This window comes from Anarhichas minor, unplaced genomic scaffold (assembly GCF_050575085.1).
Source record: "Anarhichas minor isolate MPS153535 unplaced genomic scaffold, ASM5057508v1 ptg000039l, whole genome shotgun sequence".
Lineage (NCBI taxonomy): Eukaryota > Metazoa > Chordata > Actinopteri > Perciformes > Anarhichadidae > Anarhichas > Anarhichas minor.
The window spans coordinates 275614-293693 of NW_027466485.1; the positions used below are offsets into that span (position 1 = coordinate 275614).

General features: G+C 42.2%; 1 protein-coding gene across 1 annotated transcript; it reads left to right on the forward strand.

Annotated features, from left to right (window-relative positions):
• Window positions 1–52: 52 nt before the first annotated feature.
• On the forward strand, window positions 53–17956 carry uhmk1 (U2AF homology motif (UHM) kinase 1). The gene is made up of 9 exons (XM_076107467.1): window positions 53–839; window positions 1262–1391; window positions 7088–7274; window positions 7360–7551; window positions 7955–8049; window positions 8183–8259; window positions 9676–9774; window positions 9866–9954; window positions 10747–17956. The coding sequence occupies exons 1-9, from the start codon at window positions 536–538 to the stop codon at window positions 10891–10893; spliced, it is 1320 nt and encodes a 439-aa protein (XP_075963582.1). The 5' UTR covers window positions 53–535; the 3' UTR covers window positions 10894–17956.
• Window positions 17957–18080: the final 124 nt, after the last annotated feature.

The following is an 18080-nucleotide window of genomic DNA, read 5'->3' on the forward strand; positions in this document are numbered from 1 at the left end:
CCCCTCCTCACCGGCAGGGGGCAGACTGCAGGAGAAGATGCACCGCAAACCTACAGGGAGGAAAGCAGAAACGGAAGTAAGATTAATAACAACAACCCGAGTTGCAACTTGGTCAAAACTTTACTGCCGAAAAACATTTGTATTTACGTTATTATAGTCGATACGGACGCGGTATTACGGGGGACGAATTGTCCTGCGTGTCGCGGGCGTGGTTTGTGCTTTTGTGCTTTTGTGCTGGAAGTCAACGGATAGTTTAGCCAGTTAGAGCAGCTACGTTAGCTAACTTTGTGTAAGACTAGCGTGACTTCCTATTGACAACCTCAGTAAGCAAACAGTAGTATAATATGCAGAGGTATTGCTCTGTGCTTAGTTTTAACGAGGCTCTGGCTGTAGGTGGTCTGTCTGTAAACTGTCGTTGACACTTGCTGGTAGTTTTTATGCGGCGCTGACAGAGCCCCGGTTCGCCCGCAATGCTCCCGCAGCTGCTCATACCTCTCAACTAGCTGGCTCCTCTCCTCCTGTCTTCCGTCTCCCAATGGCTCACTGCGGCTCCTCCGAGCCGAGTGAAAAGGCACCGGGTCCCGACAGCAACACGCCGTCACAGGGCGGCGTCGACCAGAGCATGAAGCCGGTGCTGTTCGAGATCTTCGGTGAGATATGGACCGTCCAGTCGCGGCTCGGCCAGGGAGTCTCGGCCTCGGTGTACCGGGTCAGCTCCACCGGCAGAGCCACCGCCACCGCCGCGGTCAAGGAGTTTCAGGCCGACACCCAGGGAGGAGATTACGGGTATCACAAGGAGAGGTCCGTGCTGGAGGACATCCAGGGGCATAAAAACATCGGTAACAACATGGTTTTACTAAAACTATTTGATTAACAAAACGAAAACGCTGACATGGAAATTAAATGTAATTTCTTACTATTCGTACTACTAATAGCAACTTGTTTGTCATCTGTGGTAGCCTACACACGTGGTAGAATATTTTGTAAGAATATTTACAAATAGTAATGCTCTGTTTTTTAATTCTGCATATGATAACCCATGAAACATGATCTGATTTCAGTAAAACATCAGGCTTTTACGTTTGTCACAGGGTTCTGCAAAATAATCATGGCTGACAGCTCTGTAAACCTATATAAAAACATGAAACTGTTCCTGGCATTATCCTATAGTCAATACTATTGCCTTGTTTTCTTAAACGTGATACAATTCCAACAGTACAGGCCCAACTGTTTGTAATGACAGAGTCTCTCTTCCCATCAGTGACACTGTACGGGGTGTTCACCAACCACAGCTGTATGGGTGTCGCCACCCGCTGTCTGCTGCTGGAGCTCCTGGATGTCAGTGTGTCTGATCTGTTGGTGAGAAGCAGCAGTGGTACCCAGGGTGCCAGGTGAGTGACGTTAAGTCCCTGCTTCCAAAAAGAAAAACAAAATACATGGGCGCTGTTTTGGCCTGCAAGTCTTTTCTGTTGTATTTGTCCGGCTTTCATTCTCTGTTGCCTCCTCAGGACAATGAAGATTATTTGTTTGTGCATCTCAAAGCATACAATGTACTCACTAGTGATGGTGAAATGAAGTAGTGACACATTGTGTAATATCCTGCATCTAATTATTTTATATTACATACGTCTACACCAGAGGTAGCCAACACGGTGCCCGCGGCACCCTTTCGCCCGCAGGGACCACGTGAGTCGCCCGCGAGACATGTTATAAAAATAGCACTAGTCACCATTGGAGCTCCGTCTAAAATTGTAGTTGCTGTTCTTTTTTTAATCAAAAACGCTTGCATTAGTGTAGATTTTAAAATGACAATATTTCTTGTCATAAGAGAGTTGGGTACCCGGAGGCGCACGGCGGACAGCCAGGACGAGGCCGCCGCACTAGGTTTTCAGGTTCCGAATCGCGGGCGCTTCCCGTTGGCGCCAGGTTTGAACGCGGACGACCGAAGACGCTCGCGCGCCTCGGAGGGTTGGATCCCCCGCCAGGCTATAGACCAGTGATTAGCTATAGACGATGGGACCGCGAACGCCACCTAGAGGGCCGCAAAAAACTTTCAGTTTTGCACCTGTGGGCCGCGAGGGCCGCGGGACCGCATAGGTTATCAATTGAAGACACCAGAGATATTACTGTTCTCCATGAGACGCTCAGTTACAATATAGATTCCCACCACCTGGTAGCGGTAATGCGTCAGTCAGTTGTTTAACAAGCTACAATAAGCAGAAGAAGACACTCAGCTAGCCGCTAGCCCAGGCATGGGCAAACTACGGCCGTTGGGCTTTTTAATCCAGCCCGTCAAATATTGGTACAAAATTGTCCAAACTATAATAAAGACTAGAGCTGGGCAGTATACCGGTTTTAATTTCCCGTATGATATGAATTCTTCACACACCATTACACCGGTGCATAGCCAAAACAACTGCTGTCTGCTTTCAACAGGCAGCTAAATGTATTCTTTGCTGCTAATGCACAGTGGTCAGCGCTAGTTGTCTTATATGTATTGAGAGGGAACCCTAGTCATGGTCATAACTTTATAACACAACAATTAACAACCCACAACTAATGCTCTTTAACAGAGAAAAACACAACAGCACACAACAGTCTGTGACACATAAACAATTTGTAACACTAATAATTGTACATTTATAAAATTTCACCGCCGAACTGCATGCTGGGTACAGCTCACGAGTGAGCCTGCTTGCTAGCACAACAGTCTGCTAACAGCTGGGAGAGGCTCCGTCGCTCCAGTAACGTTACATTAAAGAACAGAACAGAGCGATGCAGGATGAACAAAGACAGACCGGAGCAGTGTTACATCAGTGTTACATCATTGAATGAATCATAAGCATTACATGATTTAACCACTAGAGGGCAGCAGTGTTAAATCATTTAATGAATCATAAACATTACATGATTTAACCACTAGAGGGCAGCAGTGTTAAATCATTTAATGAATCATAAACATTACACGATTTAACCACTAGAGGGCAGCAGTGTTAAATCATTTAATGAATCATAAACATTACACGATTTAACCACTAGAGGGCAGCAGTGTTAAATCATTTAATGAATCATAAACATTACACGATTTAACCACTAGAGGGCAGCAGTGTTAAATCATTTAATGAATCATAAACATTACACGATTTAACCACTAGAGGGCAGCAGTGTTAAATCATTTAATGAATCATAAACATTACACGATTTAACCACTAGAGGGCAGCAGTGTTAAATCATTTAATGAATCATAAACATTACACGATTTAACCACTAGAGGGCAGCAGTGTTAAATCATTTAATGAATCATAAACATTACACGATTTAACCACTAGAGGGCAGCAGTGTTAAATCATTTAATGAATCATAAACATTACACGATTTAACCACTAGAGGGCAGCAGTGTTAAATCATTTAATGAGTCATAAACATTACACGATTTAACCACTAGAGGGCAGCAGTGTTAAATCATTTAATGAGTCATAAACATTACACGATTTAACCACTAGAGGGCAGCAGTGTTAAATCATTTAATGAGTAATAAACATTACACGATTTAACCACTAGAGGGCAGCAGTGTTAAATCATTTAATGAGTAATAAACATTACACGATTTAACCACTAGAGGGCAGCATTGTTAAATCATTTAATGAATCATAAACATTACACGATTTAACCACTAGAGGGCAGCATTGTTAAATCATTTCATGAATCATAAACATTACACGATTTAACCACTAGAGGGCAGCATTGTTAAATCATTTCATGAATCATAAACATTACACGATTTAACCACTAGAGGGCAGCAGTGTTACATAATTTAATGAATCATAAACATTACACGATTTAACCACTAGAGGGCAGCAGTGTTAAATCATTTAATGAATCATAAACATTACACGATTTAACCACTAGAGGGCAGCAGTGTTAAATCATTTAATGAATCATAAACATTACACGATTTAACCACTAGAGGGCAGCAGTGTTAAATCATTTAATGAATCATAAACATTACACGATTTAACCACTAGAGGGCAGCATTGTTAAATCATTTAATGAATCATCAACATTACACGATTTAACCACTAGAGGGCAGCAGTGTTAAATCATTTAATGAATCATAAACATTACACGATTTAACCACTAGAGGGCAGCATTGTTAAATCATTTAATTAATCATAAACATTACACGATTTAACCACTAGAGGGCAGCAGTGTTACATCATTTAATGAATCATAAACATTACACGATTTAACATCAAGCATGCCCAAAACCCTCATCTTTGCAAAGAAATCATCGATTTTCTTTCATTTCTTATGGATGTTTCACAAAAGGAGCCCAAACACACACTGTCCAAAGTTGCCATAACCGCTGCAAGTCGGATCTTGCAGCATTTCGACGGAAAAAGACATATTACAGACCCAACAATGTGCTAGCGGATGTTACCATGGAGCTAGTAGCTTCAGAAAACGCTAGTACTTAAAGTACAAACCTTATCTTTCTCTACTATAAGCCGTCAACCAACGTACAACCTTGCGTAACTGAGGTACCCTCATAATCGATCGTGCGCTCAGTCGCAGCCATTACGCACAGTAAGTCCGCTACTTACACACCACGTCTTCGACCATATATATAGTATTTGCAAAGGCTAAAAATAAAAGGAAAATAATATAATATCAAAATATAAAGGGAGAAACACCTTTAGTATGTCAGAATATCATTTGGTTACCATGTGTCCATTTGGGTCTCCAAATATCCTTTTAGAGCTCTGCCTGGATCTCTTCATCGAAGAAACACTGTAGAATCGTCATACTTTGTCCAATCTTCTTCAAATTTGAGGCAGTTGTTCACTGATAGTGTAGTTACAGCCCTATACTGTCCTTTACCTGTACAGATACAGCCACAGGCAGTTATTTATACTGAAAGATACATTTTTATTTTATGCGGACAAAAATCTTCAATTTGTACTGACTCCAAAGGCCCACTGCTCTGTTTCCATATGACCTGCAGGTTTTCTGACACTTTTGATGCATATAGTCAGAGTGGTTCAGAAGCTACAGCCATTTTAATTTGGGTATGTCATTTTAGGCGGTTTTGCTCCAAAATAGGGGTGGAGTTGAACAGGTAACAATATAGTTATTGAATACAAATCAAACCAAGAGTGAGATCAATTAGTTAAACTAATAGTGTTAATATTTGAATGGGCCCCGGGACACTTTGTACTTGAAAAGTTGGGCCCCGAGGTCAAAAAGGTTAAGAACCCCTGATATAGACGAGACTGGTTACTAGTTTCTTCGTGGAGAAAAAGGTACCATTGGAAAAGCTGGTGTCGGTGATAACAGACGGGGCTCCCGCGATGACGGGCCGGCATGCAGGCTTCATTGCGAAATGCAAAGGTGACCCAGACTTCCCAAAATGTCTACATTACCACTGGATCATTCACCAGCAGGCGCTATGTGCAAAAGTAACCGGCTTTTATCATGTGATGATACAAAAATATCAGAGATGTGATACCTCTGACTTTCAAATGTTGAAACAGATTAACAGAAATAAAAGTTGCAAGTTTAAATATGTATGTGTAGCTATACCATCATTGTTGTGGAAATCATTATTAATAATTAGTGAGGAATAATTAACTGACATGTGATCAAACAGTCTCTTCACATATATTATTATTATTAAAAGGTGATCTGTGCAATTTTGTTATTCAGGAAGTTTGTATCAAATAAGTAGCCCTTTGTACTACTCGGTACCCTTGAAGTAGCTCTCAGTTTAAAAAAGGTTGGTGACCCCTGGTCTACACATAGCTAAAACGTATGCAGGAATAATACCGCCGTCATACAATAACGTCTCCCTTCATGAAGGTTATGATGTTCAGTTTTTTGTTGAAAGCTGCCGTGTGTAGCGCTGAACTGTACTGCATTATACAGAGAGAAGTCTCTGTTATTTAGCCTGCCCTCATTGATATTAATGGGGTGGACAAAACAATAGGAACAACTGTCAGTATTACAATACAATTCTACAACCACAGACTTCAGCCTCCGAAATGACCATACAGTTGCATCGAGTCCTTTCAACAAATACTCAACAATATAAGCTTCGTGACAGGAGGATTTATTTGAACGCTATTGCGTTAGTTTTAGCTAGGAGTTGCTAATAAACCTGTAATTGAGTGTAAGTAGCCCCACTATGCATTTGTACATAAAGCTTAATGGCCAAAACCTTTGCCTCCCATACAGGAGATGACTGCTTCGTTTCCCCTATTTTGAACTCGTGTTTCCACTGATCATCCTGCAGCTAGAGGCCCATGTAATCTTTAATTATTAAATCATAAGTACATTTTGTGACATTACATTAGAAAAAATTGCAACTTGATGGGAATAATTTCACAATTTCCAATCATTTGGTGTTTGCCCCATAATGTTACTTTTACTGCCATTAAAAGGTAACTTGTTACGTCGTAGAAAAATAACTCTTCGGTGTACTTTTGTGTTACCAAAAATGTTAACCCCTTTGCGACTCCTTGCGCATGTTGGTTACATTGTCCAGAGGGCGCAGAGCCTACTGTCAGCATCTATAACTCTGCAGGCAGGAATAACCGACGCAGTATCCCTTTAGCAGCTCTTTGTTACATCGAGGTAGCCAACAAATGTTCACTGTTTCCTCCATGTTAAGCCTCGCAGGGATTTTATTAATGATCTTACGGAAACATGGAGATTCGATAGTTGATATTGGTAGCATCTTGTCTACCACGTAACCAGCTACAAGCTCGATAATTTCCCTCGGAGTGACAGCCGAAAGCCGCTCCTGTTTCAGAGATGTAGCACCGGCGTCGTTCTCCTCCTTGATTAGCTTTGCCACCCACCAGTGTTGTGAAGCTGGGTGTATGCAGGTGTTTCTTTACATTTGAAGTGGAGTTTTTTGCAGCTGTCAGACACCCATCCCCCAGGCACAATTTACATTTCACTGTGACCTTCTTGTAACGGATTGCTCATTTGAAAACTTAACTAAATATCTGATCACTTTAATTGCAAATGAATGCGTTATGCTGCATGTGGCCTTCACGAATGAAAAATTGATGTTTGCCGGCAGACCCCAGCAGGGCCACTCCATGTGGCTTGTCCAGCACTGTGCCAGAGACATCCTGGAGGCTCTCACCTTCCTCCACAGGGAGGGCTACGTCCACGCAGACCTCAAGCCACGCAACATTCTCTGGAGCGCTGACGACGAGTGCTTCAAGCTCATCGACTTCGGCCTCAGTTTCAAAGAGGGAAACCAGGTGGGCGTGCCTGGGAATTTGAAGGTCAGTGGAAGTGTAGTCGAGTATTGCATTTCTGACTCGCTCCCTGCCTCACCTCCTCCAGGACGTCAAGTACATCCAGACAGACGGGTATCGAGCTCCGGAGGCCGAGCTGCAAAACAGCCTCGCCCAGGCCGGGGTGGACGGGGAATCGGGCTGCACGGCCGCCGTGGACATGTGGAGCCTGGGCATCATCCTGTTGGAGATGTGCTCAGGAATCAAACTCAAAGAGACCGTCCGCTCGCAGAAGTGGAAGGTATGACAAAGCTCTGCTCGTGGTGGATCGAGGATATTGATTTAATGGAATCAGACGGACGCTCTCCAAATGTTGCATTCCAGCACAGACAGTTGACTGAACAATATCTAATTCTCTTTAGAAACACTTAATAGTAGATTTGATGATTAAAGGAAGAATAATCAATTAAAAACATTAGGCAGACTTGTGACGTCTGTCATTAAAAAACGATTCTTTTTTTTTTTTTGCTGTTTTTGAGTCTATGTCTAAAATCAAAAATAAATGTTGTTGCATGTTTAAACATAAAGTTACAGGGAAAAATATCTGTAAACAAATGAAGGTAGTTTGTAGAAGTTTTGAATCAACTGTTCAGTAAGGACGAGTCAAGTACAGCAGAAGAAAAACATGTTTTCCTCTTCTTCAGGATAACAGTGCCGGCCTTGTAGACCATATTTTTGCCAGCAACAGTGTGGTGTGCCCTGCCATCCCTGTCTATCACCTCAGAGACCTCATCAAAACGTAAGTGCTCACACATATAGCTTTGAATTCAGACCGCTTGGACGTGACTGCGATGCTACTTACTGTGCTGTGTATTGACCGGCTTAAGCAGAGGAATATTGTCGATTGTCACTTTGGTGCTTTGTGTCTACAGCATGCTTCTCAATGACCCAAAGCAAAGATGCACCGCTGACACTGCCCTGCTGAGCCCATTCTTCAGTATTCCCTTTGGTATGTGTCAATATTTCAGACGTGTGTCACATTTACCATAGACATATTCTGGATACGGGAGCTGCCATTCTCATTCATTCATAGGAATGACCACACTGAAAGAATGAGGAATGAATGAATGAATCACAATAATAAGGACGAGTGAAATCTGATCTGGATGGACGGCGCGAAAGCCGTTATCAAATGAAGCGTTACGTTTGGGAGTCTGTAGAGTGTTAGAGAGACACTTGAGTCAGGTATGTGATGAGAGACGTGTAGCACAATGTTTGGGAGTTTCCTGTCGGTCAAACACATCCTGTTAAATTAATGACAATTATCATTTGTTATGTTAAGCATTTAAATTGAGGTAACGGAGTGGTACAAGGGCATACACAGTTGCCCTCTGCTGGCTCTTCAGGCAGTCATCAGGGAGAAATGGTTTGGAGTGACCCACCAGCTGGTAGTCTTCACCCACCCACCCTCTGCCAATATCTGAGCAAGCCGAGGGCCCCTGGAGCCCTGTCCTGTAGCCTTGAAGCTTTCTTTTTATAGCAGTACATACTCAGAGGATATTTTTATCATCAGTTGATTGTGCGCCCGTTTATGACAACACACAGTGAGTTCTGTGTTTTGACTGCAACACTTAAAAGGGCACAGGATCAATTACATGTTATTGACTACATGCGGAAAATGATCAGAGATACTTCCTGCTTGAGTGGTAAGAAAACGACCGACATATTGATACAATCTGAAAGCAAAGATGCACCGCTGACACTGCCCTGCTGAGCCCATTCTTCAGTATTCCCTTTGGTATGTGTCAATATTTCAGACGTGTGTCACATTTACCATAGACATATTCTGGATACGGGAGCTGCCATCGTGAGGTTTTGAGGTCATTTGACAGAGAGACAGAGTCTGTGCCGTAGTGATGGGCGCGTCTGAGCTGCATTATCGAGGTCACACCCGCCTGAGCCAATCGCTAGCCGAGCACGGCCACCGCTTCTTAGCGTGAGCCTCTTAGCTGCTACGTTAGCACCACGATAGCTGTTTGGCTAGAAAGACATGACAATTAACCATCATATCTCTATAAATATATTTATGATCAATCTGGAGCACATTGTATTACACAGACTGGTGATTTGTCTTTGTGATGCTGTCAATCACAGCTGTCAATCATGGCGTAAATCACAGCTGTCAATCACAACTGTCAATCATGACGTCACCCCACATTTCTATAGCATCAAATAACTCATTAAAAGCTACCTTATCAGAAAAATTAACAATCAGCTATCATGGAGGAGGCGGGGTTTATGACCTATACTGCAGCCAGCCACAGGGGAGCGATGGAGACGTTTTGACTTCACTTTTAGGGAGGTGTCATGTCGTCCGTCTTTATATAACGTCAGATATTTACCTGTGTGTGTGTGTGTGTGTCAGCTCCTCACATTGAGGACCTGGTTCTGCTGCCCACTCCTGTCCTGCGTCTGCTCAACCTGATCGATGACAGCCATCTGCACAATGAGGAAGAGTATGAAGGTACAACACTCTTTAAATTATGAAATGACTTCCTGATTTCCTGTTTCTTTCGGTAAAAGTAAGTCGAAATGTCTGTCGTTGTTTCTCCCAGACATCCTGGAGGACATGAAAGAGGAGTGCCAGAAGTATGGCTCAGTGGTTTCTCTGCTCATCCCCAAGGAGAACCCTGGGAAAGGACAGGTTAGATATAACAGCAATCTTCACAAGTGTTTCAACTAAGCTAAAAATGTAAGCAGTTCTAGGAAATTCTCAGAGTCAACAATAACATTTACAGTTATTATTGTGCTATGAAGTAAGAAAGAAAGAAGGCAATATTCTCTTTATTATATTTTTTGAATATAAAGACACAGATGATTTTAGTAGTTTTATTCTGTAAAGCTACTGTCTGTCCTTTTAATTTGAACTCATTTCCCCCGATGTCCACTGGGTGCAGCTGCACGGTGCTCCTCTCTGGCGCAGGAGATTAACTACTTGTGATTGTATAGCAATGCTTGTATTTAACAACAATTGGGTAACAAGCGTACCTATTTGAACCCAAACCTTTTCCTAAACCTAACCGAGTAAGGAGTAAGCATAAAAACGAAGAATACCGAACAAAGTTTTATTTTGAAAAGACGCTGTATGCAGGCAACAAGCGGAAACTGTATTACTTCCGTGAAGTTTATTTTGAAACACTGCATCCCTGATGCTTCCAAAAAAGCGTAGGGCCACTGTCCAAGCCGTTGTTATCTGACGAGTTGGGAGTGAGAATGAGTTGACTACACACAAAAAAAAAAATATTATAAAAAAGCATGGCTGCTGCTTGAAAAAGTGCCGCCTCTGAAACCCTTTCAGCGTACTTTGATCCGCAACGAAAGCCATGGCGGGACCAGAGTGTGACGGGGGGCCGCATCCAGTGGACATCCGGGGTTACGCACACGCTCAAGTCATTCACGCACTAACCCATCAACATGTCCTGTGTGTGGCCATCAGGTGTTTGTGGAGTATGCCAACTCCAGCGACTCCAAAGAGGCTCAGAGGCTGCTGACGGGCCGCACCTTTGACGGGAAGTTTGTTGTGGCCACCTTCTACCCTCTCAGCGCCTACAAAAGAGGTTACTTGTACCAGACTGTGCAGTGAAAGTCCCTAAAGCTCAATTTACACCTCTGCACTTGTTTGCATGAAAGAACACAACCGTATAGCCCACCACAGGGTCCATTTCCTCCCTTGGTGGCTAAGAGTTCTGCATGTCATTCATGTGTTATTTTATACCGTGAATCTGTTTTTCCTGCAGAGTGTAAATTGAACTCCGCTGTCATTTCTGCTGCCTCCAGTCCGCACTACTCTTTAACTGTGCCAGAGGTCTGTGGTCTGGGTACAGCGGTTCCTGCTCGAGCTTCCGTTTCACTCTCATTCATTCATAGAAATGACCACACTGAAAGAATGAGGAATGAATGAATGAATCACAATAATAAGGACGAGTGAAATCTGATCTGGATGGACGGCGCGAAAGCCGTTATCAAATGAAGCGTTACGTTTGGGAGTCTGTAGAGTGTTAGAGAGACACTTGAGTCAGGTATGTGATGAGAGACGTGTAGCACAATGTTTGGGAGTTTCCTGTCGGTCAAACACATCCTGTTAAATTAATGACAATTATCATTTGTTATGTTAAGCATTTAAATTGAGGTAACGGAGTGGTACAAGGGCATACACAGTTGCCCTCTGCTGGCTCTTCAGGCAGTCATCAGGGAGAAATGGTTTGGAGTGACCCACCAGCTGGTAGTCTTCACCCACCCACCCTCTGCCAATATCTGAGCAAGCCGAGGGCCCCTGGAGCCCTGTCCTGTAGCCTTGAAGCTTTCTTTTTATAGCAGTACATACTCAGAGGATATTTTTATCATCAGTTGATTGTGCGCCCGTTTATGACAACACACAGTGAGTTCTGTGTTTTGACTGCAACACTTAAAAGGGCACAGGATCAATTACATGTTATTGACTACATGCGGAAAATGATCAGAGATACTTCCTGCTTGAGTGGTAAGAAAACGACCGACATATTGATACAATCTGAATTGTTAAGCACGAACAGAATTTGCAGAATCGTTAGATGTTCTCTAACTTATAAAGCTTTAGTACGCTTTAATTTCACCTTGTGTGATTGGCATTATCGTGTTCAGAGTTCTATAGAGCGACGGTAGCCAGTGTACACGAAAGGAGGAGTTTTAATAAGCCACTGTGTGTAACATTTGTAGCGTCATTCTAATATAGTCTGTAGAAAATGGAGACACTCCTGGTGGAAATTGGTGCAATTTATGTGTTGCTTTTGCCCAAGTTGGACATTTTCAAATCCTACACATAGTGGCTGTAGCACTATGCAACGTGAAGAGATATTGTGCGGTGGCTGTTGTACTGAGTAGACCGATAAAGTGTAATCTTCAACTCATATCTTCCATCTTTCATTTAGTTTGCGCTCGAACCAGTGGATTGATGGGTGGACCGCAAGCCCTCTTGGGAAATAGGTCTGTTACCCACAATGCAGGGCACAGTATCATTTGATACTTCTGTCAGTTTACGAGAAATGTAGCTAGATGCATAACAAAGTATGTGAGGGTTATGAATCAATAAGTGTTGTAAAATGTGCTATAAAGTAATATAAAGTTGTTGTATTATTATATCGGGGCGGTAGGACAGTTTTATATAGAAGTGTGATTATGTTGCAAAGCAGCGACAACGAGGGTCTTTTTGCAGTAGAAAGTACTTTTTGTTGAACCCGAAACCAGAAAGTTTTGTTCTCTTGGTTCCACCTTTAAATACCAGTTGATAGCCAGTACCCATCGAGCCCACTGTGTCACACTGAAACGTTCGATGATTTCTACATTCACGCTAGCTAACTAACCAAAATGCTGCTATAACACCAGGTGGTGCTACACCTGCATGCGTCTATTCCTCGAGTAGCCCAAGATGCAGACGCCTTAGAGAATAATCCCCATCCAGCAGCTCCAGTCATCTCGTTAGGCTTCTTCATGAAGCCGTCCGCCTCTCATTCCTCACTGCGCTCTTGTTAAAGCCGGACTAAGTGACTTTTACTGAACAGCGGCCGCTTCAACTACCAGTGACAAAGACGGTGTTTTGCTATTGCTGGTGTTAGCTACAGCAAGTGCTAAACTGATGCTATGAGCTAAATGCTAACAATGCTGCACTACGGATTAGCTTTGCATTTTGCAGCACTGTTTACCATTTAGCAAACAGGCTAAGTCATTGTAACGGTCGCACAAGTGGAGATGCGTCATAAATTGACACAGTAGTAATAATAATAATAATGATTTAAAACTATACAAAATGCTTTAACAGCAAAGCAAAGTTAAGACACAACGCAATACAAACTAAGGTCAAATTTAAAGCCCCGATAAAACAGCACATTAGATGAAACCAATACAATAACTACAAATAAAAAGGAAATGGAATAAGAGCAAAGGAAACATCAAAATAAGCAAATTAAAAGACGAGCAAGTCTGTAGCAGCAAAACCTCTGGTGCACTGACTTGAGGAAGGCTGTGTGTTATTGCTCATTTGTAAGCAAAAGAACGAGTTATTCCTTCTCTAGAACTTCCACAGTCTCGCTTTACAGTCTGGTGTGTGAAGAACTGCAGCTGGTTCATGTTGTAGAGCACAAATAAACATCTGTCTCACATAGGTAATGTGATTCGAGTATGTGACAGAGACTTGATGTTCATATAAAATAAGACGATATTTAAAGCTTTATGGACATATAAATCTTCCTCTGTCTTTGAGACCTATTTCATAATAATACTGTGTTGTTCCTTCCCCTCTAAGAAAATATATTTAAACTCTGTAACAAAAAAATATATATAAAAACATAGTTGAGGGTAAAGTATCTCAAGTACTAAAAACAAACGTATTTTTCTACCACCGTTATCTGTACGTGCCTAAAATGTAAATTCCAAAGTTTCCACTCGAGAGCGTCGCTGGCCTAAAAATCTCGATTAGAAACTCCAACTACTTGACTATTCAGCACTTTTAAATCAGCAATCTGTGGTGCGTCAGCGAGATGGTGAGTGTTGTCAGTGACTTGTCACCACCCAGATAACTATACCAAGTTAAAAACTCATTGTCTTCCACAGTTTGTCACAGACCTGGTGCACAAAATTGATCTTTGGCAAATGTCGAGATATTCCTTTGAAGGCATTTGAAATTTGATATTTTCATTGATGACATATTTAGCTCCATTATTATCTTCTGTGTGTATGATTCTGCTGCTCACCTCTGACATAACATATGATAGTGTCAGTACTTTTCTGCCAAGACTAAACTCCCCACAGGTTTACTTTACGTTATCAAATAGTAAGTACGGACCTTCATCTCTGTGGCGTACAACGTGCTATAAGGAGGAATCAGTTGTTTGTGTTACTGTGTGAGTTTAGACTTGAATAATTCGAGGAGCTGTCTCAACCCTCCAGAGCTCAGCCCTGCCTTGTTCACGTAAAAAGCTTTTGGGGGTCGTCTCTCTACTCGTCAATAAAAGCTTCACCCCTTTTGGAGAGAAGACCACTGAACCACTGCAGCTGATAACACGGAGAAGCACAGAGGCACGACGTTCAGGGATGACTTCTAAAAGACAGGATATGAGTTGTATGTTATGCACCAGACTTTATTTACATGAATCCACTATTTAAAGCCACACTGCCATTGTTTAATGCACTGCAGCCTGATCAGCTTGTAACGGGTTCATTCACATCTTGTGTCACATACCGCCGGATGCTACTGATTCTGAATCAGGTGACAGTACAAGTGTGTATGTTGACTGTAGCTTATTAGTTGTATTTTGGGTTTTTATTGTTTGTAGTTTAAAAAAGGCAAAGCAGCACTTCATCACTATGACATTATTTCTTCACTCGTGTGTGTGTGTGTGTGTGTGTGTGTGTGTGTGTGTGTGTGTGTGTGTGTGTGTGTGTGTGTGTGTGTGTGTGTGTGTGTGTGTGTGTGTGTGTGTGTGTGTGTGTGTGTGTGTGTGTGTGTGTGTGTGTGTGTGTGTGTGTGTGTGTGTGTGTGTGTGTGTGTGTGTGTGTGTGTGTGTGTGTGTGTGTGTGTGTGAGAGAGAGAGAGAGAGAGAAACACACACTTAATCGTTCCAGATTCAGTGTGTTCTATGCAGGTGAAACTGTTCTCCCTTCTAATGTGATGTTAAAGGACTTTTCTCTCGTGTCTCTCTCCGTCACGGTGACGCTGTGTGCACTTAGTTAATGCTCACTGTTCCAGTTAACCATTGAGAGACGTGAACACAATCAGACCTGATCTCAACATTCAAGTCAAGCAGCTTTGTGAGATTGTCAGACATGTTTTCTATCCATTGGGGACAATGTGCAAGCTAAGGCTCGATTAATCACTTCATTGTTTTTGATTAATTACTAGAATAAAGTTGAAAAATACGACTCGTTTTGTCCAATAGTCACAACATACTGATCTAAAACTGTGGTTTTCAAACTGAGGGGAACTGGAGACTCAAAGGGACGCATAGGGAGAGACGTGAGCCTCAATTTGCGTGACAAATTGTACCCCTCCTCTGAATCATTACTAAAATCTTGACATCCATCAAATAATGTCCATCACAAATAAACATCCCTAAATGCACTAAGAAATCTTAGACAAAAAGACGCTCCTTATAACTTAGAATCCTGATGTTTGAAAGTTTACTTCAGTATCACAGTTATTCAGTCATAGCTGTATCTGTTGGTACATTGCAAACAGGAACTGCAGATCGCTAATTCAACATACTTGTAATAGTGAATATTTGCCAAATTTGTGAAAAAAAATAGTTTTTTAGCACAGTTAACTCATTTTGCCTATAAAAAATGTCACTTCCTGTTCGAGCATGATAATCACGAGGGTGACGGGCCGCAGTTGTCTCCGCTTTGAAAACCTCTGAAGTCTGATATAAAAATACATCAATGTATTACTAAGATTGTTGACAATATACTGTATGTTCTATTGATTGACTTATCAGTTAACTGTTGCAGCACTAATAAAGTTATTCACTTTCTCACCAATATCACAATAACACGAGAAAAAAACAACATTGGCACAAGACTGTTTCCATGAATCTTATTGTTAGCTAATATATGCTAAAACAGAGCGTAGCTTCAAACACGTTGATGCTCGAGCTCCCTTGTTGATATCACACTCCAGCTGATTCATCATGGTCTGTAATGAGGCCCTGCATGGCACAGTATTGATTTCACTGCAGTACTGATGGTGAGCACACGGTGTCGTCAGAGGTGAACCGATGGAGAACAGACTGATCCCCTTCAGAGAGCTCTGTCTCACTTGTTGACGGATCCCGAGCCTTCCAGTTATTATCTTATTACTATTATTAGTACTTCCTCGTCCAGCTTTTAATGCTGTATTATTTTGTATTAATAATACCTGTCTTCCCATCGGTTTGAATTCAATTCTGCCTTTTGTGTGCGGACACTAAAACCAAATCTGCGCTCACAGGACATGAGGGCGTAACCCAGACAGGCTTCTGCAAATGCAGCGATGTGTAGTTGTTGTTGTCTTTTCGTTGCATTACAGGATTTCTTGGTGTTTACGTCTTAACATTTCAAACACTTCCTTCTCACTTCTATTCGTGCTCGCCAATGAGCAGCTTTAAATCAGTTTATCTTCCATTTTCTGCGATCTAAGAAGACATTTTTGTTCTTTTCGTCTTCGCTGACAGAGATTCAGGGTTGTGCTTTAATTTCATTGCACCTGACCTCTAGGCCAGACTTTGATACGCTCTCAACACATCTGTGCATTAGTGTGTGTGTCACGACCCGGCTCAAAAAGTCGTAACATGAGGGAGACAAGACAAAAGTAATAAATAGACGTTTATTTAAAGTACAAACTAACAGACCTAAACTAAACAAACAACCAGCCAGGTCCTCCAAACAGGAGGCTGAGAGGAGATGCGCCCCGAGAGGGACTGCGCAGCGAGGCCCAGCCACAGAAGAGGGCCAGCCTTTATAGCTGGGACCAACCCAACTCAGGTGTCGCCCATCAGTGGCCGATTAACATCCTGGAAGACAACCTGAGAGGAAACAGACAGACCCCTGGTGGAAGGGAGGGGTCGTCACAGCGTGTGTGTGTGTGTGTGTGCTCACATGTGTAGAGGATGAAGTCGCAGTATTTAGTTTTTGGTGGCAGTGTTTATAAGTCTGTCTGTCTGAGGCCGATATGTAACATTTTGTGTCAGACTATTTTCTTCCATTAGTGTGTGTGTGTGTGTGTGTGTGTGTGTGTGTGTGTGTGTGTGTGCATGTGTGCAGTGTTATAGCTGAAGTGCTGTATGCCCGTTTTTGCTTGCAATCTCAATTTTGAAATCACAAGGACAAACGTGAGTAAGTGCATTATGCAAGAGTGCAGCCAGCTATTTACACTGTGATGTCTATATGATCCATTCCTAATAACAAAGCACACATCATTCAAAGCTCGTCTTTACAGCACAGAACATAAACAATAGAATATGACGACAGGTATCCAAAGCTTGGTTCTGCTCAACGGAGCGTGACGCAGCACTTTCCCTCAAGTCACAGTCAACTCGAGGGTTCACTAAGAGTCACAGAGACTGTGGGCGAATAAGAACAATCGCACTACAGCTCTTTATCTGTGAGCAGTTAACGTGATACACATTTAATAACGGACGTCCTTTTTTTTTTTCTAAATTTAAAGCTGCGTTAATCGATTTGATTTTGCGGGCCGGAAAAGCAAAAGAACTTTCCAGCTGTAGAGCGGAGAACTTCAGACAGTCTTCATGACAGATGTTGCCTTTTTTGGTTTAGGTTTTGGTTTTCTTTGTACCAGTTTGGTTGAGAGGCAGTTGTGATTTTCCAGAGAACAGTGGGATGTTTGAAGAAGTGGCTAAATAAACTCTCATGATTTTACTCAATGAAACTTTAAAATATACAGAGTTCATGTTCATTTCTATTCCCGGATATTCCCCCCTCAGTGAGATGTCCCACAGGTCAAACTGGACTGAAAGCAAACGATGACGCTTAAAGAAAGCACAATGTGAGAGAAGGTACGCGAGACACATGGAACATGTATGAAACTGTGTGAGATGGTCCATGCTTTACAGCCTTCCAGCTGGGAGTGAGTCATGCTGTTTGTCTGAGTGTCTCATAATAAAAATGGTGATTGACTTGAACTGATGTTTGTCTAGTGTTTTTGGCTCAATAAGTGACTGGTCTTGTTTAGGCCATTTAAGATGTGTATTTGAGATGTCCAGAAGGTAAACCTTTAACTTCACTAAACTCAAATAGATTATATAT